This window comes from Fistularia commersonii, chromosome 3 (genome assembly GCF_037954325.1).
Source record: "Fistularia commersonii isolate RoL2024-O1a breed Wild chromosome 3, RoL_Fcom_v1.0, whole genome shotgun sequence".
Classification (NCBI taxonomy): Eukaryota; Metazoa; Chordata; class Actinopteri; order Syngnathiformes; family Fistulariidae; genus Fistularia; species Fistularia commersonii.
The window spans coordinates 7,309,663-7,335,108 of NC_141286.1; the positions used below are offsets into that span (position 1 = coordinate 7,309,663).

Consider the following 25,446-nt stretch of genomic DNA (forward strand, 5'->3'; position numbering starts at 1 on the left):
TCGTTAGAAATTTTCCAAATAATGAATGCCATTGGTCTTTTATACAATTGGATTGTAAGTATAAAACCTGCAACCCTAGGCAGGAAAAGTTGTTTTCTTTTGCTGCCAGCTTATTTTATGTAACTTGCCAGCCCCTGCCTGCATTTTTGACATAACTGATTTTTGAAGATCTGAAATATATTCTGTTCCATGGATATGCCAACATGAAGTAGGTTTAAAAGAATGAAGCATTTCCTTTACATGCTGGACCCTCAATGATGAAAGAAACCTAGACTCCTGCCTGACCAGGAGTCAGGCAGTTGCACTATACTTAAAGTGGTACCTTTAAGTCATAAGTGACTGATAAGCTAGTATGGGGGTGGAAGGAATTAAGTTCAGCAATGTTGTCCATCCCACTGGATGGATGTCATTCACAAGAACAAGACTTGAAGGAAAGTTGAAATGAAATGCTTGATCAAAATAACTTCTGAGTGAATTCTTGTTTTTTCTTTGGGACACAGATCCACTGTAAGCACCCCCAGTCTTGCAGATAGAGTTCTTTACTCAAAAGAAATGCTTGATGCAAGTATCACTTTATTTTCTGAGAGTAAATTGGTTAATTGTCTTTCCAGGATCAGACAGAGCCCATGTCTGGGATGAGCCTGTTAGCTGGGAAGGCACTAAGCTCTGCTCGCATGTCAGATATCCTCAGCCAGACATCACTGACAGGAAGCCAGCAGCTGCATCAGCGAGAAGAGTCAGGTCAGTAGGTGACATGATTATCTAAAATATTATGTGAAGGTTTTTTTTTTTCCTTTCCTAAAATCCATACCTGTCATGTCTTTCTCAATCAGCTTGTGATGTTGAAGGCGAGATCCATGCTGCCGCCTGCTACCCTTCCTCCTGCACCACTGACATGCTCCTCAGCTACAAACCCCCTGACCTCCAGTACAGCATGGAACAGGCTGGGGTCTAGCACAGGTTATTATTCTGTAAACTAATTTTGGACAGTTTGTATTTGAGCCTCAAGCAATTTTTTTTCATTTCTGTTTGGTTGCGGTCTCCCCTACTGAGGTTTCTGAATTTGTTGTGCAATTGATGACCCTTCGTTGAATTTAGGCTATCTTTGATTTTGTATCAATGAGTGTGATGTCATCCAGATGCAATCATGACAGTAGTTCCGAACTAAATCAAATAGTTGGGAATGTGTTCATAATGCTACTATTCCCCATAGTCTTGTCTTACCGAATTATACATTCAATTTTGCAATATTTTCGGATTGCCCCAGTATAGTGAAGATTTGTATCTCTACAGAATGTAAAGAGCTGTCAAAAACCGTAATTGTTGATTAATTTTATCTCAAATTAGGAAACGAGACAGTTTGCTTTACAATGGAAAAAATTATTGTGAAATAGCAGTAAAAAAAAAAGAAGCAAAAATTAAAGAAGTATACCTGTCTTATTTTCCATCCCCCCATGTTTTGTCCTGCAGGAAGTGGTGTATCCTGTGTACAGCGGTCCATATCAAGCATCCTGAATTGTGTTGACTTAAGTTGAGCAGCATCACGCCAAACCACCGTTGTGTGCCCAAGCGGGGGCACATTATGTCCATCTGTATGTTTCCATCTGTCTGGTTAAGGGCAGTCTGCATTAAGAGAAAGGGGATTTTGGGTGTGTGTAGACACAGGAGTGGAGGGGCCTCGTGGTTCAAAGGTCACAGTGCCAGCATTTTCTGCACAGACATCCAGTGTTTGTTCCTGCAGACTGCCTCTTCTTTTCACCTCCCGTCGTGGATAGATTGTGGTTGCGCTTCCGGACCCCCTCCCTCTTCTGACTCGGGCCACCATCTCCCCTGTAAACCTGGCCCACCCTACACCAACATGCTGCACCAAACTAAACCTTCCCTCTTACCCTTCTTGCTCTGCTAAGTTTCTTCATTACGTGCCTCATGGCCAACAGATCGATCCAGTCATACTTGAGAACATGAAGTCCAACAATACAAAGAAACACGCACATTGGTGCCACAAATCCAAAGTATTCACTCGAGGTGTGCGTGCGTGTGCGTGTGCGTGTGCGTGTGTGTGTGTGTGTGTGTGCGCATGCATGTGTCTGCCTGTGTGTGTGTGTGAGAGAGAGAGAGAGAAAGAAAGAGTGAGAGAGAGAGCGAGCGAGAGAGATAAAGAATGGACGAGTGAGATGAACGGATGAGCAGTGGGGGAAAGGGGTCTGTGATGTTTAGTCCACTCCCGCTCTCGACCCCTCCTGCTGGCTCGCGGCAGATCATTCCGGAGTGGGCTGTAATCTCAGCAGCGGCGGCTGGTGTGGGTCAGGCTCCAGCTGGGCAACCAAGCTGCTCTCTCCAAAGATGGAGCTCTGTGTCATCGCACAAGACAAACCAGCTCTGTGTAATTTTTTTTTTCTTTGTGTTTTTTTCTTTTTTTTTCTTTCTCCTCGGTTCTGCTGTTCTGGCACTCATTTTCTTTTTATTTTATTTTTTAAATCATTTTTAATGTCCCATGTTGGCATTATGGTCAATATTGTTACTCTTATTGTTATTACTGTTTTCTGTAAAATAGATTTTATTATAATGAATATGACTATTATTATTATTATTATTATTATTAAAGTAAAAACTGTTCTTTGTTGCAAGGAATACTTTTTTTTTATTACATGAGTAATTCTGCACTTTCGTTCAAGATATCCTCCCTCTCTGTTTCTGACCCCTCCTTGCCTCTCCTCATGCTATCAGACTGCTTTTTGAAGCCACCTTCCCCAACACCTACTGCTCTGTCGTTCCCTGCCTTGTGTTCCTCCTATCTCTCCAACCTTCTCTCCCAAGTCAATGACAGTGTATTGCATTGTGGGTAGTTTTACCAGACATTCGCTCCTTTCCTTGTACAGTGATGCCATGTATAGAAAGCTTTTGCAGATTCTGTATCAAATCTTTTTTTCTTTTTTTAATGTTTTATTGGTTGTTTTAGATGTCATCGAGGAGGCTTTTTTTTTATATTGTTTATCATTTTTAATTTTGGATGTCTTTAAAACATTTGCTTTTTGTTTTCTGAATCTTGAGATTTCCAGCCAAAATGGGATAGAGAGAAGAGAAACAGGGCTCTTTCTATGTCGTAAAGATTGTTCTCATTTGTTTTAATATTATTGTATTGAGAGACTTGAATAAGAGGAGAGTAATTATTTTATGTTGCATTTTCAAAGTATCGGCTCATTTGTTGATGGTGTAACTGTCATTCTCGTTGATGTTGGGCCTGTTTTTGTTCTTGGGGTAGTTGTGGCAGGCTATACAGGGTTAGGCTTCGGGATTTGTCTGGGTCAGTTTGGGTGCTACAAAAACTCAATACTTGGGTTAAAAAAAGGGAATAATTTGTAAAATAGCTGACATATCATCCACAGCATCACAAGTGTGGAGGTGGACATAACCTACTTCTTTCTCTCGCTGCCCTGCCTATTTGCTGTGATCCTCCACCAACTTTTATCACAGTCTTGGGAATGGATGACACATTGCGGACATGGCCCCTCCTCTCAACTTACCCTTGTCACAACAGCAGCCTTCCACCTTTCTTTGGTCCCCCTGAGCCTCTAAAGGGACAATCAGAGGAGGGGATAGCAGCATTTCACGAAAGTTTAATGGATCCTGAAGTTGGATGCACCTTGAATCCCCTCCAAACCGGAAAAGGGAAACATTTCAAAGGATGACTGGTTGTTGGACTTCCACAGCCATTGTTTTCATGCTCCTTAGGCCGGCCGATACGTGCGCCCAGCTCAAAAATGCCGAGTGAAAACTGAATAAATCTCTGCCAGATGGAGGCCACAACACACTGGGGACCACAGCAGAGGATTAAAAACATACAGGAATTCTAAACGCCCCGATTTTACTTTTCCTCCATTTTTTTGGTTAGAATTTGTTCTGCATTTGTCATTCCCTATAAAATACTCCCTAATATTCAATCTTTCAGACCAGCCAAAGCCTGGTGAAAATAGAGTCCCGGGTCTGTGTGTAAATTGACTGCTGACCTGGTCTCTAACAGAGCTGTCATTGTCATGCAGCACCTGTGCTTTCCATTTGCGCCATGCTACTTCTTGATTTCCCACATCAACTCTGAAAACCTCTGATGTGCAGAAAGGGTTAAGCGCTTGAAGTCTGATTGACTTATAAAATTAAATTTGATTTCATATCTATTTTCTTTCCTCCTTTGCCTCCATTCCATTTGTATAGCTTCCGAGTTCTCATTCGCAGCCCGCTTTCAGGTCCGTCTGAGCCTGAACCGATCTGTAAGGAGAAGCTTGGTCGACGATGGGAAATTACTGGAATGGAGGATGCTGCATGTCAGTTTGGAAAGTAGGATATGAGACTTTTTTTTTTTAAAGGGCATACAGGAAGGGACATCAGTGAATGGAAAGCACTGCATATTTTTCAGGCAAAGTAGGGAGGAGAGCTGCTTCACTGCCTGATTGATTGACCCTTCTCACTCTGTTCTGTTATTTTTTTTCTCCCCCTCCTGCGCTTCCTTGTCCCCTCTCTCTCCATCCCAGCCTCCCCTCTCAGTAAGCCAGCTCTGCTCTTGATCTCTTAATCCCTCCCCTCCTTATCAGCTTTTTTTTTTTTTTCGCCTTTTTGGTATGTTCATTTCTGTTCTGACTACAAAAATTCTAAAGTGCAACAATGATTAAAAAGAATATCAACCAAACTGAGATGAATAAATAAATATATATATAAATAAAGAAATAATTTAAACGCTCATAACTTGTCTGTCCCTGGTGGCTTCATTAATTTTTAACTTACTTGTCATGTAGTCATAACTGGTACAGACCCTTATTGTTAAGTGAATGCACTGGTACCATATCACAATCCTACTGGCAAAGGGATTTTTAGAAAAAGTAAATAATTTTTGCAACTTTCTTTTTTCCGCCTTACAATTAGCCATTAGTTTTCTTATTGAGAGCTCACGAAACATGAATATTTTGGATTACACAGTCTCTTACACCATTGCAGTAATTCAATAAGTGTTCAATATTTGATCTTAAACAATAAATGAAACAATTTAAAATTGGTAGCATCCACTATCTCCCATGATATTTATTGAATAAAATAATTTTGAGCAATCGTTTCAGAAATGCCACAAATAGTTAAAGGGGATGGGAAGTGGCCACAGAAAGGAAATACAACCACTCCCAGAATTCCTGTGGTAATGACCTCAAATGTTTACCTGTACCTCGAAGACTGTCTCGTCAAAAATCTGCTTTTTTGCTGTTCAGACACTATAGTCTTAAAAAGTTGTTTATTGTGGTTATGTTTTATATTTAAATGAGGAAAGGTAGACTTGGCTCATCAAAAGCAAGTAGACAAGGAATGCTAATACTTAGCTAACAGGCTAACCAACGATGATCATTGCCAAACTGACATTGATATAGTGATTAACAAATGTAAAAAGCACATTCATGTGCAAACAACACAAGTTTATTCCAAAAGTAACATAACCATCCTTTTAACTCCCAAACTTAAATTAATAGATACAAGAGAATACATTTAAAAGTAGGAATTAAGCTAGTTAGAGTACGTTTCTGCTAATAGGTAAGAAGCAGCGCGAAAACGTAAATGCACCTTTACAACTCCTGAGCCGTTATATCGCTGTATTAAATTCCATCTCTTTCAGAGTAATATATTTTATCAATTTTGTCAGAAATTATTTTTTTCAGAAGATTTCAACTTTGTATCCACCATGTTCACCATATGTAATGGGATTTTTCCATTACAAACACACTTCATCATGTTCCAAATAGGATGTGAGTTTGTACAGTTAACAGTACTTGCAAAAAATTTCCCTTCCCTAAATCTTTCCCTTCATTTTGCCCTCTCTTCACAGATATGACAGCATTTAGTATTCGAAATTTTAGAGATCATTTATCCGCAGAAATGGTCATATCCTTGGAACCTCTTGAAATTGAAAATGTCTCTTCATTAGATAAGACAGACTATGAGGAATTACCTTTGTAACATAATCAAGTCATTTGTTTGTTGCATTACAAATTCTGCAGGTTGTAACAAATTCTAACATCTGCAAAAATCACTCTGAACAGGTTCTTCAGCCAGGATGGCTCTTCAGCTGTAATGCCTCTGGGTGAGAAACACAAGATGGGTGTGTTGGTGGTGTGGGGGTTACTTTGGGCACACATGGTGTGAGCATACCTTAATCTTAAAATGATCACATTCCCTAAATTCAGGTTAATAAATGCTACTCCGTGATCGGAAACACATGTTAACGGAACGTAACACACCTCAATTGTGAGCATAACTCATGGTCAAACTGAAAAGCTCAAACATGGCCATTTTGTGCCATTATTCATCACTTTTCTAACCGTTAATTAAGATGAAAAATGGAAATATATGGATGAAGACACTTTCTCAGATAACCTTTTGTGATGTCCCATCCCCACAACGATTTCTCAATTCATCTTCAGATGAATCTTCACCCTGAATGCGGTGGAGGGCTGAACATTTCATGCCTAGATCTTCAGTAGTGCTACATATATCAATTATCCACCCCAAAATAACTGTTTTATGACTGTAAAAAGCATATTTTTATGCAGAAATGCAATAGAAGAAGCTGTTACATCACAGAGATAACTTATGCCACAATAGATGCTGTCACTGAAGAAACAAACATGGAGTGCACAAGACTCCTTCTACTGCAGCTACAAGTCTGACACACATAAACAAGCAACAATAATACCCTCATAAAATTGCAATATTATTTTGTAAAATTATTTGTACACCAAATCCATCGTACTTTCTTTCCTCTAAAAGAGTTCAAATACTCTGTCGTATAGATTATGCGTGCGCTTCAGCTCCATCAAAAAGTCCTTTTCTATCGGTATATTCTTGCCTTCTTGTCTTATTTCTTGCATAAGTTTTAATTCGCTTCAGGGCTGAAAATGTTCGCTCGACAGAAGCAGTGGACACAGGGATGGTCAGCGCCAAACACACAAATGTGAACAGCTGCACTCCCCTTAACTTTACCTTGCACTCCATTTAATCCAGAAGACATGGCCATTGCACTGTCAAAACACTGCGCCACAACTTTTCCCAGACATCCAGTTTCCGCCCAAAATTTGATAATAAGACCTGCAATGTCATCGGCTCGTTTCCCCCTGGTATCATCTTCAAATTTGATAAATCGCTTCTTGATGCCTGTGCCCATTGCATAACGCAAGACCAGTGTGAGCTGAGCTGCATTACTCATTGTGCACTTGCTCACTCGGCTGTAGATCCACTCTGGTTTCCCCAAAAGTTTTGGACAGCACCGTTGGTTTTAAATGTCTGGCAGTGCTCTGGTGTCTTGTTGCTGCCTTGGTTAGGCAAGTCAAATTTACAAACCCAGTGTGGCACCAAACACCATGTCAATCAGTGGCAAATAAAAAGCACTCCGAGCAATACAATTTGCAATGTTCCTTGGAGCCTGTGAGCCAGGGGCATCGCTCATAGTTAGAGGACTGAAAGTGACAATCAAATCCTTCTCCTCGCTGTAACAGGCCTGCTAGCTTCAGAATTGCCCGACCTTTCTTAACAATGTCGAGCCTTTCTTGAAAAATCTGCCTTGAAAATGGCTTTGACAGTAAATCTGCAACCACATCAATTTCTTCCCTTCCTTCAGCCATCATGGGTCGACTAATAAGCTATTATATCAACATAAATATATTTATGTTTGTGCAGCTCGCTACAGATGTAGCCTGCTCGCTCTTGCTAGTGCACTCCCTGACTATCCAATCAAAGGGTGTGTGACACACTGATGTAACTACCCTTCTAGAAGGCCTGATTGATTGAAGTAACCGCTTCTTATTTTTTGCTAGAGCACCTGTGAATCTGATTCTATATGCCTTCAGGCATATTTCTTTGACTTTGACCCTGCCTGGCAACAAATAATGGCTGAAATGTGATTGGTTAAATGCTTTAATATGAAAATACATGACTGGAAGCAGCACAGCCAGGGAAAAAGTGATGAATGGAAGTGGGCAGACCATTTGGAATGATTCAACAAGTATTCATGGACAAAATATAATTAAAATCAGTCTGTGATTCAGATATTTTCTAGGCCAGCAGAGAAGGCCTTGCCAGCCCTAACAGCCCAACACTGCCTGAGTGCCACCAAACACAAATCCCCATCGAAGAAGAAGAAGAAGAAGAAGAAGAAGAAGAAGAAGAAGACACCAGTTTTGGAAACTTTCACGACTTGTTCGAGATCCTACAGCTGCATAGCTGCATTCATCATCTGTAATCATCACGGACTAGTGTGGCAATCCTGTGGTTACCGTGAAATTCCATGATGAAGAATTCATCTCCCAAGACTTCAAAGAAAAACACAAAATTGGGTCTGACTTTTTTTTTGTACAATGAAGCAAGGCACTTTGAAGTAAAGTAACCAGTCGCCCTGTGAAAGTACATGCAAGGAACGCAGTGGTTTTTTTGAACAGGTCAAGCCCAAGGTTTGTGAAACCCCAAAATTCCAGTGAAACATGTCAGCGCATTTTATAGGGTGTGATTATGAATAGTCCCATTCAACGTCGAGCTCTAACAAGACAAGACCAGACAAGTAGTTTGATGCAGTAACTAGTCGCCCCTTGAGTCTTTTCCACAACCACACTTCAGGAAGCCAAGACATTTTTAACAGAATGAGCATTTTGTCTTTATTTTACCCGACTGCTCATCTCCTGTTCCAGATCTTTGACTTTTGCCCTCCCCTCCCCCACTGCATGTCTCCCCCGTCTGAGTGCCTGATTTTCCTCAACAAGAGCAGCTAGCGTCACATTGCTCGGAAGAGATTTAAGAAGTTGTCTGCTCTATTCTTTCTTGGCTTTGAAGCAGTTGCGCTGCTCCGAAATAGGCTTGAGCTGAAGCGTCTCCTCCTTCAAAGTCTCCTGTGCAAAGCTGTGTTGTTTGACATCTGATTCCACCTTCATTAGCATCTTTTCATCGCGGCAGCTGCGCCGGTGTCTGAACGACGTTTTTCAGTTCCAGAAAAGATAAAACATGAAGCTATAAACTTTCTTTGTTTGTCGTAATATATCAGTATTGTCTTCATTTTGTCTGTTACTAAATTTTTTAGCTGCTTGCCCTTTTATAGCTAGATCAATTCTCTCCTGTCCTCATTTATTTATTTTTTGTTTTAATCCAAAATACCGAATCCAGTTTAATTCTCTAGATTGTCCTTGTTCACTCACACTGCGATCTTTCTTCTGTCCGAAAGAGTAGGTTTCTTCAATTAATTCACCTTGTTGTTCTTTACCCTCATTAGTTAATTTTTTTTTCTTCATCTCTCTCTGGTATTCAACTTCTCCTGTCTCACAAGTGAGGTGGTCGTTGAATGTTTCTCCTGCTCCACATGAAACTTGATGTGAGGATTTGCTCCCTCTTAACCTCCACTGCTGCAGTGTTTTGTTTGACATCCGGCTCCAGCCTCACTTTTAGCAAGGCATCCTCACATACAAATCTGGTAGCTAAAAGATCTCTCTGACAACGGTTCTTGGCATTGCCTTTGGGGGAAGAGTATTTTTTCTTCATCGGCCTCTCCATGCCTCTGTAAGACTTTCAAGTTTTTTCAGTTCTCTCCGCCTGCTTCGGCTGACTCACCGGCGAGGACAATCCAACTCTTGCATGGCTGTACAAAATTCTACTTTTTATGATTTAGACTCCATTTTTTCTCTTGCAACCCATCAGTGACTTAATCCAGTGAATTCAGTCCAATGGATTCACCTCTCACCACAACACTAACTACTGGGTAAGTGATATGAATAATGAATAAATGAAGGGATGCTTCTGTGTACTAACACACTAAAATATATGTTAAAAATACTCATGGGTGATGTACAGGTGCAAACATGCTCACAATTGTCACACAATTGCTAACAGTGGGTTGAAGTGTTTCTATTTTGTTGGTATGTTTGTGTGCCATGCTTGGTGTTGTTTGGTAGTTTGCACTCCAAATTTATGGTTGCCGTGAAGCATTGCTTGTCTGAATTCACTGAATATACATTCAGATAATGGTATAATTTCAGCGTTCCAGATTGACAATTTATTTCCCATAAGTGCATGGCATTTAACTAGAAATTGAGGCGAAGACAGGATTGATTTATCTTAAACTACACCTGTGAGATACCTGGAAAAAAAAAAATCTGTCAACATCTTAACAATGTTTTTTTGACAACACTTTGAAAACAAGTCAAAATCTGTGTTCACCCCGCATCCTGCTCCGAATTAGTTTCAATTTCTCTTCCTCTTGGCTTCAGTGCTCTGTGTGCTGCTGCTCCGGTCTGCACGGCTGTGCTGCAAAGACTTCTCAGTCGGAAATAATTGAGCTCAGACCGTGGGAGCTGTGTAGTGCTTTTTCTGTCTGGGCATTGCAGGGTACTTGCACAAGTCCATTGATGGACAGGCATGACAGATGGGAGAGAAGGATCTGGTAATCCCCTTTCAACAATCTCTCCTCCACCACAATCCTGTGGTCAAAACCTCAATTGAAGATTGATGTTTGCCCCCTCCTCTCTACAACATCAGCTCTTTGCTGTTTTCAACCCCACTCACCTGAATGCATCCTCTCCTTTTCTCCTTGCACCCATCCCACTCTCTCCCTCTCCATCTCCTGTGCTGCTAGCTCCTTTTCTCACTTGCTTTTCCTCTCCTCCCTCCCACTCTCTCCTCCTCGAAGTGGCGACAGCGTGACTGCCTGCGTCAGCCGTCCCTGCCAGCCTGCCAGCAAGTGAATGCAGCGACTGTAGCTGCCATACCCTGCAGAGCTGTTTGTGTGTGTGTGTGTGTGCGTGCGTACGTGCATGTGTGTGTGTGTGAGTGCGTGTGTGTGTGTACGCAAATGGGAAAGCAACTGAGTCAGGGAGAGCTGCCTCTCATCTCTCTGGTGTTATCATCCTTCCTTTCCTCCTCTGCAGCCATGGAGTTCCAGCAGGCTGAATCACATCACTGTCTTCAGAAAGGGCTGAGGTAATAACTGTGTGTGTTATTAAGGGCTTTGCTTCAGTTGTGAAGTGCACACATCTGTGCTGACATGCAGAAATGCATCGTTACAATCGCAGCATGTGTGTCTGAATCTGCTCTGTAGCCCTTTGCTTCCTCTCAAATTGCCTTTATTGTCAATGCAAAACCAAGCATCCTCAGCCTGCGGCCCAGTTGCTCTGACGCCCTCTACCATGTTTGCATGTTAGTAGAATTAATGGAATTTCCTTGTTTTTCTCTGTCTGTTTACCTCTCAGTTTCTGTGTTCGTACTGCACATACTCACAGATCAAATGGCCCCTCATAGCAAGTAAACAAGTGACATTACTGTTTCCCTCTCTCACCTCATACCCCTTCAAGCCAAACCTTGCTTTGAATGTTTTATAATGGAGCTGCAATCATCAGTTTGCAAATAGCATTTTTATCTGTGCGATTTTACTGTATCGCGAAGCTTTCAAAACACACGTTTGGAATATTCAGGCCTGAAGCACAGCGTTACCCTGTGGCTTCAATGGGGATATAATTGTTCACCATCACCACCACAACACAACAACAACAACAACAATAAAAATAACTAAACAAAGAACACTAACCTAAGCATTTTTTAAGCAGCGAGAAGCAGGAACTACTCATGGTTCCCGTTGGCCTTGCTGACATCTTTCAGATAAAAAGACCTATAGTTCAGACAGACAATGAAGTGAATAGAGATTACTTGGGGAGAAAAACATGCCCTGTTTGTTGGGATGCTTTTGCTGACCACAAAGACATAACATTACACCAACCCATAATATAGTACTTGGATGGTGAATTAGCTACGAAATTAGCAACTTATTTTATGAAGATAGGTTTTCAATGCTTTTTGCAAAAGCAAAAAATTGGGCTTTAGGGTTCTCTCATGAGACTCTGAACAGAACGGGGCCAACTTGTGACTTACCGACATGTCAAGTCAATATGTTGACATTTGGAAAAGGCAAATAGTGTTAGAGTTGCATTATAATGTTGAAGCTTTACCTTAACCTGTTAAAGAGAAGGAAGCACTGACAAAATATCAGGGAATTACTACCCATTAATTATAGTCAGTCATTCACTATACTGTTACTGTTAGTCGATGTCTACGATAATATCAATATTATAACTTTTAAAACATTTTATTAGCTTCTATTAACTAGGTATTTTCATCAAAACCAAAACAGACTAAAATTAGTCCACACATAATGTTCATGTTTTTCAAATTTTGCTATGATTAATTTTTCATTTTCATTTTTCTGTTTATCCTGTCTGAGCAGGTAGATGTATGTGTGCGTAAGGTGCGGAGCTCTGTCGAGCCAGAATGGACGGTGTGAGTCGGAGAAAGTGGGCGTCCGGCTCTGCTGTTGTGTTTCTCCACACACTGGCGTTATCCTGGACTGGTACTGTCAACTCGCTCTACAGAAATACACAATATTGCCCATCCTTTTGATTGATTGTTGATTGATTGTTGCTCTGTCCCTTGTAATTATACTGAGAAATAACATACAGTAGATGTTAGCACACTAGTTACTCTAGTAAAAAATGTAATTTTTTTTAGTATCCTGTAAACCATAGCCAGCTACATATTTGAGGAACCCAGGCAAAAATCTAAAAATAAATGTGTTTCATGTCGATTATAGTGTATTATTCAGGCATAATGTGTTTTGTTTCCTTTGGCTGACCTCCAGTTACCTTCCCTTTTAGCTTAACAACATCTAATTTTGTTGTTTTTTTTCCCAAATCAGCAGTTTTATTAGAATTAGCTTCTAAATATATTAAGTATGAAAACAAGAACCTGAATGAAGCTTTGAAACGTTACAAAATCAGGAAACACAATTTTTGCTTCACAAGCTACATCTTTATTAGGGATCTGTTTACAATTTAAAAACCTATATAACTGTTAGTGAAAAAAAAAAATATCTCAAAGTTTCAAATCTGGCTAAATAATGTGGAAGTATTTTTGTTTGTATTATTTTGCTGGGATAGTCTTGCAGAGAACGCAGCATTAATGGTGTGCATTTTTGGAATATTAGTGACCATTAGTGTGAGATTTTGCCATAAAAAAACATTTTCCGGGGTTTTAAATTTAGGTTTTAAAGTTTTGTCAAGGAGTCTTCTTCCATTGTAGTCTTCTCCATTATCAGATCACAAAATAAAAAAAAGGCTCAAACTCATGGCTGTAATGGAAGAATGTCCTCTAAATAGGGTGCAACTTCTACATTAACAACATTAAAAAACATATAATATTTAGTTAGAACCCCACATTTTCTGGAGTAGCAAACTTAATGATGCACACGTAGGTGCAGTCGGACCCACCCCCAAGATTGATGGATGGCACCAGGCAGCCGTGACACTGCAGGAGAACGTGACTCACAGGTTCAAGTGTCAGTCAGATGGCTGGGATTCTCATGCACCGCCATCACTGACCTGGTACCTGAATGGGGAGCAGCAGAGGAGGCTGTCGCCAGAACGTGGGCGCTTGGTAATGATACCGCAGGAAGACTCCAACTTCAGGACGCCAGGGGCAATTCGCAATAGTACCATCGCTCTTCGGGCAAGGAAATGGGACAAAGAACTGGTGTGTGTTGCGTCATATCCCGGCTCAGGAGAGAGCTATAACGCCACAATGATGCTCAATGTACAGTGTGAGTTTTCAGTTTATTTGGTACAATTTATAGATTTACATGGAAAGTTAAATCTAGACAGTCGACAAAGTGTGACGTTGTTCTTCCCCGCTGTCTTGTAGTCAAGCCGGAGATCGTCAGGGTCAGCGCCCACTTAAGTGAAACCTCAGACCCTGACCTTTCTCTGATCCTCTTTGCTTTGGTCCGGTCGAATCCACCTGCCACCATAAGCTTTGTGGACCAGTCTGGCCAGCTGTTAGCCAACACCTCAGACTTCCTCATTCTAGATTCCCGAATTTATCCCTGGCTGACCAATCACACGCTGAGGGTCACACTGAGCACCATTTCAGGGGACGTTGCCGTGAACGCCAGCAATAGTGTTGGGACAGCGCATAGCAACCTCAAATTGGCAGGTTAGTGCAAAAGGGGTGGAGGGTTGAGGGGATTAATGAAGAAATAAATTAAGAACATTATCAATCATGGACGCTTAGGAAAATCAATCAATCTTTCCTCCAGAATTCCTACAGTCTCGTGTGGAGGTGCCGATGCTGGGGATCGTGACCGGAGGAGCGATGGCTTTCGTGGCCCTCCTCATTCTCAGTCTCATTGTTCTCTGCCTCATGCAACAAAACAAGAACAAGACCATTGGTGAGAATAGAAGTGGTTAGTGTGTGTATCTGGCAGCTGGCAAACTGCTAATAAATGTAGCATACAAATAAAACATGAATCTTGATCTTTTGTCTTGCAGACGAACCAGTGGAGATCTTGATGACAAAGAAAAGGTAAATCACATTTAATCTCCTCACCAGTAAGACAATAAATAAACCGGGATAGAAAAATACCAGATTCAATACTAAATCAAAAGTTTTAGTCTTAAGCTACTTGTTTCAAGCTGAATTTTGGTTAATTCTGGTTGTATATTGTAGCAATTCTGGCTCATTCACATACCTTACTGATCATCATCATCACACATAGAGACTTTGTATCTCATCACATTCCTCATCTCATGATACAAAATCATAATTTTGTCTCATTAAATCATATTATGCCACCTCTTTTCATTTGAACTCATCTGTTTATTTCCTATCAAAATCTCATGTGATCAGTGTCCTTAAGATTCATTATTTCGTATTTCAAAACATGCACTTATCATGTCATCTCGTTACTGAGTCAATGTATATTTTGTTCCTCTCTTAGTGCATTGAGTTCCTCTAAAAGACCATAACATGTCTCATGCACCTCTGATGTCTCTTGTCGTCTGCAGTGACTCAGCAAATCTTAAGGTGGAGAAAGCTGATAAGACTTACATCCCCAGGGAAAACATGTCTCTGCCTTCCAACATGCAGCTCAATGACCTAAGCACTTTGAAAAAAGGTAAAACACATTTATAAGAGGGCAAACACTTTCACCTTGGGGGACGGGACGAACATGCCTTTGATATGATTCTCGGCTCGGCTCAATAAATATTCACAATTTCACTATGGCTATCTTTTAAGTAAATGTACCAAAATGCAAAACCCCCAATTAAATAATTTTCGCACACACAAATTTTCTACTAGTCTGTTCTACTATGTGTGGTATCACATAGGGAGAAATGTCCCCACGCACCATACATTTGCGGAATTGAATCCTATTGTGGTTTTCGTCAGCAAATTGGGTTTGCAGCTTGTCGTAGAGATGATTCTGCGAAGATGCAAGTTCATTAACTGTTGGGATTTAAACTACTGCAACTATTGAAACTTCCTCTCTGTCCTCCATGGTACCTGTAATTTTTTGTTTTTTACAAATACAGGAAGTAATTAATTCACTATTCCGGCTGTGATTTTAATTCAAAAAGGCATTCTGATATAATATAAACCTATTTATATTATACTAGATGTAACAATTTGAGCCTCGACTCATTTCAGCTGTTCTTCAATCCTCTATTTGATCTAATTTCTTCGAACCTATATTTCTTGCATAAATCCTTTGTTCTTATCTACTGTGAACTGTATAACGATGGAAATTTATGATAGGGATACCCCAATACCTTTCTGACGACACTGTAAACACTGTAAACAGTTCAAGAAAGTTCTTTGTTTCAGTTGAGTTTGTGGGTCATTTATTAATTTTGAAAAAAAAGGAATAGCAAACCTTATGAAATTTGATATATATATATATATATACATATATATTTACAGTATGCACACAGTGGGGCAAAAAAGTATTTAGTCAGCCACCAATTGTTCAAGTTCTCCCACTTAAAAAGGTGAGAGAATCATAGGTACACTGCAACTATGAGACAGAATGTGAAAAAAAAAACAACAGAAAATCACATGATCTGATTTTTAAAGAATTTATTTGAAAATTATGGAGGAAAATAAGTATTTGGTTACCTACAAACAAGCAAGATGTCTGACGTGTAACTTCTTTTGTAAGGGGCGCCTTAGTCCTACATACATTACCTGTATTAATGGCACCTGTTTGAACTGGTTATCAGAATAAAAGACACTTGTCCACAACCTCAAACAGTCACATTCCATACTCCACTATGGCCAAGACCAAAGAGCTGTCAAAGGACACCAGAAACAAAATTGTAGACCTGCACCAGGCTGGGAAGACTGAATCTGCAATAGGTAAGCAGCTTGGTGTGAAGAAATCAACTGTGGGAGCAAATATTAGAAAATGGAAGACATACAAGACCACTGATAATCTCCTTCGATCTGGGGCTCCACGCAAGATCACACTCCCTGGAGGTCAAAAGATCACAAGAATGGTGAGCAAAAATCCCAGAACCACACAGGGGGACCTAGTGAATGACCTGCAGAGAGCTGGGAACGAAGTAGCAAAGGCTACCATCAGTAACACACTACGCCGCCAGGGACTCAAATCCTGCAGTGCCAGACGTGTTCCCCTGCTGAAGCCAGTACATGTCCAGGCCCATCTGAACTTTTCTAGAGAGCATTTGGATAACCCCGAAGACAATTAGGAGAATGTCCTGCGGTCAGATGAACACAAAATAGAAGTTTTTGGTAAAAACTCAACTTCTTGTGTTTGGAGGAGAAGGGATGCTGCATTGTATCCAAATAACACCATATCTACCTTGAAACATGGGTGTGGAAACATCATGCTTTCGGGCTGTTTTTCTGCAAAGGGACCAGGACGATTGATCCGTGTAAAGGAAAGAATGAATGGGGCCATGAATCGTGAGATTCTGAATGAAAACCTCCTTCCATCTGCAAAGGCATCAAAAATGAATCTCAGCTGGGCCTTTAAGCATCACAATGATCCCAAACACACCGCCAGGGCAACGAAGGAGTGGCTTCGTAAGAAGCATTTCAAGGTCCTGGAGTGGCTTTGCCAGTCTCCAGATTTCAACCCCATAGAAAATCTTTGGAGGGAGTTGAAACTTTGTGTTGCCCAGCGACAGCCCCAAAACGTCACTGCTCAAGAGGAGATCTGCATGGAGGAGTGGGCCAAAATACCAGCAATTGTGTGTGAAAACCTTGTGAAGACTTACAGAAAACATTTGACCTCTGTCATTGCCAGCAAAGGGTATACAACAAAGTATTGTGACGAACTTTTGTTGCTGGCCAAATACGTGTCTTTCACCACAATCTGCAAATAAATTCTTTAAAATTCAGAAAATGTGATTTTCTGGATTTTTTTTTGCATTCTGTCTCATAGTTGAATTGTACCTATGATGAAAATGACAGGCCTCTATCATCTTTTTACGTGGGAAAACTTGCAGAATTGGTGGCTAAATAAATCATTTTGCCCTGCTATATACATATATATAATTCCATAGATTGGACAACCGCTTTCAATTACTGGTTTGCCATTTCTTTTTTTTTTAAATTATAATTAATAGCCCACAAACTCAACTGACACAAAATAAGAGCTGCTGAACTAGTTTAGAGTGTTGACCTTATGGCTTTGGGATATCATTATCATAAAGTTTATATGATTCATTGTAGATAAAAACAAAAAATTCATAGTAGAAATATAAAGGTCAACGGAAATTACATCTGATGAAGGATTAAGAAGATGTCGTAGAAACTCCATTGATTTCTCTAAATACCAATAGAACACCATTAAGTAAATATAAACATATTATTGCTAGGACTTGTTCCTTGAAAAGCATTGCTGCATTATTGTTTACATTGTGGTGTACCCTCCAATTTCTCCTGCATCATTTTTGGCTGCCCGAGAAGCCGTCCAGCAGAACAGTGTGGGAGAGAAGAAGAAAGATGAGGAGGAGGATGAAGATCTGTCTTTAGCCTACGCCGCCAGAGGTTAGGGAAACACTCCAGTGCTGTAGCTTTTCTCATTACTGATAGTTTTAGTTTAGTGCTTAAGAAACCGCAGAGAGGACGGACTGATGTACTTAATGTTCTCTCTCCTCCTGAATTTCTTTTCAGGTTTTGCCAGATATCCGATGGTTGGCTACATCTATAAGGTCAATAGCACAAGCAGTGAGGAGATCTGGCTCTGAATGACCTTGAAGTAACACACAACACACACATACACACACTATGCATGCAGACATACTTACTTCTAAAAGTGCAGCTGCAAAACAGACTTCCAGACCAACTGCCAGTCAGATATTCAAATGATCATTAGTAACCCTGGAGCTGGTTCAGGCTGACTATGAAATGTCATGTAAGCTAAGCCGGGAAACCCCAGGCTACGTGCAGGATCACCAGGTTTCTGCAACTGTTGCATAAATGTATGTGAACAAAAAGCAAATCAAGAAACTAAACAACAAGGGGGAGACTGTTTTTCTCTCAAATTAGTGCTCTGGTATTCACGGCAATGACATGTTGTCAGCACAAAGCAAATAGGAACTCGAACTCTGTATGTCTTGACAAGACTCCCCCCTCCCTCTTCCCCTTAAGCACATGCTCAAATTGTCTTCCTCCCTGTCACATTGCTGGAATGCATCCATTGTTTGAAGCTAACACCAGAGATAGTGTAATTGTGTATGAAATTCTAAATTTTGACTGATAGTACTCAAATAAAAAGGCACACAAGTATAGAGTATGTATTTGTATATGGACATGTAACATTCAATGTACTGTATATTTGTATGCATATGTATATGTGTATAAAGAAGACATATAATAAAGATGATATTGAAAATGGATAAACTAAATGCCTTTATCTGCAGTGGAATTATTGGTACCCACTAGAGGGTGCTCTAAGGTCCCACATTGGTTGAGACACTGCGTCAGTCTCCAGCGGTGATGTGTGTTTTTCTCACAGTGCAAGAGAGAGGTTGGTTTTCTGTCTGAATAATGGTGAATGAACTGTTGCATCACTCGTTCGTCTATGTACATATAAATTCTATCACCAAGAATAACAAAATACTAAGTGCATTAACTGAATATTTTATCTTGTGGGTGCACTATCTCTTTCTCTCTCTCTCTCTCTCTCTCTCTCTCTCTCTCTCTCTCTCTCTCTCTCTCTCTCTCTCTCTCTCTCTCTCTCTCTCTCTCTCTCTCTCTCTCTCTCTCTCTCTCTCTCTCTCTGTGTGTGTGTGTGTGTGTGTGTGTGTGTGTGTGTGTGTGTGTGTGTGTGTGTGTGTTGGGGAAGCTGCACACCAGGTGCTTCAGGTCATGAATTGTGGCTTCTCATCTGACAGGAAACAGTCTTGTGTTGTGGGAGCGATCCTTCATGTCTCTGCTGCTTCTGAGTTTCGCTAAAGAGGGAATGCAGGCTGTCACACACAGTTGGAGTAACATTTACAAGACAAAAGGAATTAAAATATTCATATGAACATACATGGTTGTGTTCATGATTGTATGTGTGTGAGTTTACCAGACGGAGCCGCTTTCACATTTCCCAAAGAGACAAAACAGTATAGTAATTTGTGTCACAGAATCATTAATTTCAAATAAATACAAAGCGACTTACTCAATATTTTCCTGTTCAGGTTGGTCATGTGACTTTTCATAGCCTTTGGAGAGTGTCGAATCTGTTCTGACTAATGTAAAATGAAATAAAAGGTGGTACACCAGAAGATAATCTATCATTTACTAGAGAATTTTTTTCCTAGCCAATTTTAGTGAGCTATACAGGAAGTGGTAACAGTTAGCAGTATAACACAAATAAGTACTGTAACAACAACTGTCAACCTGTAAATTGATCGCTTTAAGATTTGGCTTGGACTCACACATTTTTGGTTTCATTTCTGCTGATCTGGCAGTGTTTAGTAATTATGAACTGTTGCTGGGGATAAACATTTTCCGGCTTTGTAATCAAGGGTCAGTTGTCTAGTTTATGTATTATGTTATATGTTATAATGAAAGTAAAAACTGTGTTTTATTGAAGCCACGAGTCCACCAGTTTCACCATAAGTAATAAGATCTTCTTCTTCCCTATTGTCTGTATCTTCCTCTCTCACACCAACTACCTTCATATTCTCGCACTGCGTCCATAAGTCTTCTCTTTGGTCTTCCTCTTGACCTCCTGCCTGGCAGCTCCAATTCCAGCATCCGTATACCAATATATTCACTATCCCTCCTCTGTATATGACCCAACCACCTCAGTCTGGCTTCTCTGATCTTCTCTTCAAACCATCGAACATGTGCTGTTCCTCTGATAGACTAATTCCTGATCCTATCCATCCTGGTCACTCCCAAAGAGAACCTTAGCGTCTTCATATCTTCGACCTCTAGCTCTGCCTCCAGTCTTTTCGGCATTGTAACTGTTGCAAGGCCATACAGCATCGCTGGTCACACCACTGTCTTGTACACCTCTCCTTTCATTCTGGCTGATTGCCTTCTATCCCATAGTACCCCTGACACTTGTCTCCACCCATTCCAGCCCGCTTGACCCCGTCTCTACCCCGGTTTTCCACACTCTCCGTTGCTCTGGACTGCACTGATCCCAAGTACCTGAAATCCTCAAACTTCTTGATCTCCTCTCCCTGTAGCCTCACTGTTCCACCTGAGTTCCTCTTATTCACACACATATACTCTGTCTTGCTGCAACTAACCTTCATTCCTCTCCTTTCTAGTGCATACCTCCACTTCTCTAAATTTTCCTCAAGCTGTTCTCTGCTCTCACTAAATATCACAATGTCATCTGCAAACATCATGGTCCATCGAGATTCCTGTCTAACCTCATCTGTCAGCCTGTCCATCACCACTGCAAACAAAAAGGGGCTCAGAGCTGATCCGTGATGGGGTCCCACCTCCACCTTGAACTGCTGTCTCACAGCTAGCATACATGTCCTGCACCTGTCTAACGTACTTCTCTACTACTCCAGACTTCCTCTTACAATACATACAAGACTTCCTCTCTTTTACTAATATCTGCTACTTTTGGGTCTTCAGTAGTCAACTCTTGTAGTAGTTGTTGATAATGGATCTTTACATGCTGAATGGAAATTCTCAAATATCTAACGTACAGTAAAATATAATAGAATTGAAGTATGAAGCCTTCTGAACAGGGAGAGGATTTGTACTTCAGTAAATGCGTGTCGCAAAATGTTCATGAAATTTGTTTTGCCGTGTTCCTTTACAGCCTTCTGCTGCCAGAGAAAACAAACCAATGACATTCACTTCCTGCTGACACACAAAAACGCACACACACAGAAACACAGACACATAGTGATATATGAAGCATACAACGGCAGCCAGGACGCTGAACTGTTGTTCCAGGTCAGTATTCTTTTCAAGGTCATTTATTTACATCTATTTTTGTGTTTTTCGATTTTAAAATCATTCTGCTGTATTTTGACTAAGGCCAATTTAGAAAAAAAAAAATGTAAAAAGATGGCGATTAGAAAAAGTTTATTAATTACATTTAATACTTATTTAATGCTTATATACTGGTACTATTATATTGCACGAGCAGCCACAATGAGATCTACAGCCTCTGAGTTCCATTAAGAAAAAGTAGAAAATAAAATGGTTGCCTTGCAAGTAGAAAACGGTTCGCTCCTTGCTCTTTCAGTGACACCAAAGTCGCCATCTTTCATCAGCACGAGCCACAGGGACTGAAAGCACGATGAAAGTCCTGATACTTCTGCCTTCCCTTCTGCTGCTGCTGCTTTGGATGCCTACTGGTAAGATGCTGTGACTTTGTGTTTTGGAAAAAAAAAAGTGTTTATCTTATGTAAGTAAGGGTCAGGGCCAAAAAGTCCATCCCCATTTAATTACTTTGAAGAGAAGCAAATTGAATTTCACTTTAGCTTGAAGGAAATATGGTGATTTTCCTTCTTTGCAAATCATTCAGCTGTATTGATTATCTGTGTGTTTGGACCTCGTGTACACAGATATATATGCTCGTAGAAAGCAGGTCAGTAAAAACTGTAACTTGCATTCTTTTTCAATTCCCTCCACAGCAAGAACAGAAGACACTGAAGTGATAGTGATTCCTGTTGACGGGGGGTTTAATATCAGCTGTGTGGAAAGAGCCACAACAAGAGAACTTTCGTTGAGTTACATAGATGAGAACTCTGGAACGTACCCATGTGAAGACTCAAAAAACACTTTGATCCATGTTAAATTTCGGAGTAAGTTGTGCAACCAATCAAAAGCATTACTTTTCCTATATGATTCCTATATTGACGTGTGTGTGTGTGTGTGTGTGTGTGTATTTGTATGTGTATGTGTGTGTGTGTGTGTGTGTGTGTGTGTGTGTGTGTGTGTGTGTGTGTGTGTGTGTGTGTGTGTGTGTGTGCGTGTGTGTGTGTGTGTGTGTGTGTGTGTGTGTGTGTGTGTGTGCGTGTGTGTGTGCGTGTGTGTGTGTGTATGTGTTTCCCCAGCCTGTGAAAACTGTGTGGATCTGGATGAAATTTGGGTGACAGGACTGGCCTTGGGAGATGTGGTGGCCACCGTTGCAATCGGAGTGGCTGTTTATCTCATCGCGTCTCATGGTCCGATTGGTCCCGTTGCCCCTCAGAGAAAAAGTAAATGCCCTCCTACCTACCTCCCCTCCTTGCTACCTACCTGCCCGCTTAGCTATCGTACCTACCAAAATACACCTCCACATTGGGTAAAAACACACTATAAAGGACAGAGTTATGGATATTTGATAGGTTTTGTGTAACTCGATCAAAGTAAAATAACTGATGTCAGAGAAATACGTGAATTTCTATTAAGGTGCTTTAAAATAACAATAATAATAATAATGATGATAATAATAATAATAAAAATAATAATAATAATAGATTTGATTCAAGTCGCTTACTAAACACTCAAGGACAGTACCCAGACATAAACACATTTTTAGGACTATCAAAGCAAAAACAAACTAATTGAAAAACAATTTTTTATGCCAGAGCTGTCGTTGCATTGAATTCCGCACAACCCGTAAGACTTGATCATTAAATACAATACTGTGCAATAAACCCTAAGCGACTCCACTGCAAATGCCAACTAGATTTTTTTTTATTTATCTATGTTTTTGTATTCTTTTAGCTGTTGACCGATATTTTTGTCTCATATGCTATGTCTTATTGCTATTGATATGTTCTGCCTTTTTATTTTTGTTTTTGCGACAACACTGGAATTGTTATCTCCCAATGGAACTGTTTTCTCCCACTTTTGTTGCCCTTTGTGGAACAACAATGAAAGTGTTTGAATTTGAATACATATTTACAAAATACAGATCCAAAGAAACAGTTCACATAAAACAATAGAAGTGACGATGCAGTTCACAAACCAAAAAAAACTCATGCACATACATATACATTTATAAAATATATATCACACATATATATTACTAAAAGTGACAACAGCTGGCGTCAGGTGGAATAGAATGGAAACAAATCAAATTATATGTAATCAGGATTTTAAGGTGGTGCCAGTTAATGCTAAAACGTATTTATCAGTGTTGAAAAAAATGTTTTTAAGCAATTAACAATCAATTTCCCAATATTTCAAGCCTTTAAATTATTCACCCGTTGCTATAATCCAATTCATTAATGCGTTTTGTTTGATTAATTACTGGTTAATTGCGCACTTCAGAGCCTCATATTCATTTATTTATTTGTTTGTTCTGTATGAAAGTGTATCCCATTTTTTTCTGGTAGATACAAATAAAGTAATAAATCAATCGTGCTGAAACCCAGACCAATTAAAGTAATGCAACAAAGAAGTGTAAAGACTTAGCGGTAATTTTAGGAAATAATACAAATATCCCCCACGATCCTGTATGTAGCCATATAGATAGAGAATTAATGATATTTGGGGCCTGATAACAGAAATCCTCCATCCTCAATCGCAACCGCTCGGCCTACCAAAACACGTAATAATCATTTTTGTAGTTTTATTATTGCATTATTAGTTAGGGATAGTATATAATTTTTTTTTCTGCCTTGTATGTTCTACTGTCATTTCTCTAGTTGTCTTTCTCTGTCATGATTTTTATCTCAAAATAATCCGCAGGCTCCAGCGCACCACACAATGCCCCGAGAGTTAAAGCCAGGGATACAGACGGCGGGTACCAGGAGGTAGGCTACATTATGAAATGATAGATTTCTATTACTGCAAGACAATTAAACATTCTGGAGTTAAATGACAAACTCTATCCCCTTGTCTCTCTCCTTTTTCCACCTTGCTCCTTTTCCAGCTTATGAAAAACAACCGCAATAAAGAATATGACGAGCTTTCCTGAGGACCGAAGGGCGGTGGGCTGATGGCGACGTGATCATTCAGGCAGTAAAAAAATCCCTCTAAATCTGCCTGAAGACAGTCACCTTTTTGTCCCTGGGGGTTTGAAAAAGGTCGTAGAAATACCAGCGCAGCATTTAATCGGTTCTTGGACCAACTCATCATTTTTCTCTGGAGGACAGCGGTCTCAGTGTAGCTCGCCAACTTTTGCTTTACGATATAACTGAATATTCGTTGGGAATAGCTATCGGCTTTTACAGATGGAGTCAAACGGTACTTTTTTTTTCTCATGTAAATATTTATTGTCAGATGAATCTTCTACATATTTTCCTGGGACCAATTGAGCTGTAAATGCTGTTGAGATACAGTTGCCCGCCTAAAACATTATTTTGTACCAATTATAAATGGGCTTATGTAGTTTTCTTTTAAGTTTCATCAAGCCAAAGCGTAAGTCAAGAACTTTACTTGTTGGCATCCCATTTCCATTTGTGAAACCACAACTTCTCATCACTGCGGTTAAAACAACCCCGGCCACGCATGTTTGTCAAAAGTGACTCATCTCGTCAGCTCGGTGATGACACCTAATCGATTGCTGTCAAAGCATGTCCAGACGAATGCGATGTGACGTCCGCCCTCACTGGAGTCAAAATGCAAAGAGACACATCATCCTCCTCCTTTAGATAGCTGGATAGATACAGTTTAGTAATTTATAAAAAGGCTCTTTATTTTATTGTGATTTTGACAAAAGGTTTGAAGAAACTCACACAATGTTTCTTTTTTTTGTATATGTATTTTGACTGACTTTTGGGTATGGGGTAGCCTGTTTTCTTTCATATCCCTGCCCCACCAATGTAGAAATTCAGATTCATGTAAAGTAGATATTAAATGGTGTCGCAGCCATTAGCGCTTCTACATCACCGCAAGAAGGTTCCCGGTTTGACGCTGATAAGGTTGGCCTTTCTTTGTAGAGTTTGCATGTTTTCCGCATGTTCTGGTGTTTCTTCCCTCAGACACAAAAAATGCATGAAGTTCACAGGAGACCTTAAATTGCACAGATGAGTGAATGCTTGTGTGTCTCTATATGACGGTAAATGTTTTTGATAATTCTCCATATACATGTGCATGACAAAGTAAATGGTTGTTTGTCTCTATATGTGGCCCTGTGATTGCTATCGACCAGTCTCCGATGCACCTCACCTCTTGCCCGATCACAGC

The 25,446-nt window shown here is 40.2% G+C and overlaps 3 protein-coding genes across 5 annotated transcripts in view; all 3 read left to right on the forward strand.

Annotated features, from left to right (window-relative positions):
- The window catches only part of sik3 (SIK family kinase 3), a 28,008-nt gene extending 26,122 nt beyond the window's left edge, over positions 1-1,886 (forward strand). For 2 of the 3 annotated variants that reach the window (XM_086143479.1, XM_086143480.1), the window contains 3 exons: positions 612-741; positions 834-960; positions 1,471-1,886. In XM_086143479.1, coding sequence (XP_085999605.1) covers positions 612-741; positions 834-955 — 252 coding nt within the window. In that variant the 3' untranslated portion in view covers positions 956-960; positions 1,471-1,886. Of the gene's footprint in view, positions 1-611; positions 742-833; positions 1,419-1,470 lie in introns of those variants that run through there. The other variant, XM_086143478.1, reaches the window with a different exon arrangement.
- An 8,802-nt stretch (positions 1,887-10,688) lies between these two features.
- tmem25 (transmembrane protein 25) lies at positions 10,689-18,745 on the forward strand. The gene is made up of 9 exons (XM_086178643.1): positions 10,689-10,983; positions 12,281-12,403; positions 13,304-13,648; positions 13,750-14,040; positions 14,144-14,275; positions 14,376-14,409; positions 14,892-15,001; positions 17,821-17,901; positions 18,028-18,745. The coding sequence occupies exons 2-9, from the start codon at positions 12,325-12,327 to the stop codon at positions 18,099-18,101; spliced, it is 1,146 nt and encodes a 381-aa protein (XP_086034769.1). The 5' UTR covers positions 10,689-10,983; positions 12,281-12,324; the 3' UTR covers positions 18,102-18,745.
- A 2,516-nt stretch (positions 18,746-21,261) lies between these two features.
- Positions 21,262-25,380, forward strand: LOC147235390 (uncharacterized). The gene is made up of 6 exons (XM_086178656.1): positions 21,262-21,273; positions 21,597-21,680; positions 21,960-22,130; positions 22,383-22,526; positions 24,007-24,071; positions 24,191-25,380. The coding sequence occupies exons 2-6, from the start codon at positions 21,623-21,625 to the stop codon at positions 24,233-24,235; spliced, it is 483 nt and encodes a 160-aa protein (XP_086034782.1). The 5' UTR covers positions 21,262-21,273; positions 21,597-21,622; the 3' UTR covers positions 24,236-25,380.
- The last annotated feature ends 66 nt before the right edge of the window (positions 25,381-25,446 follow it).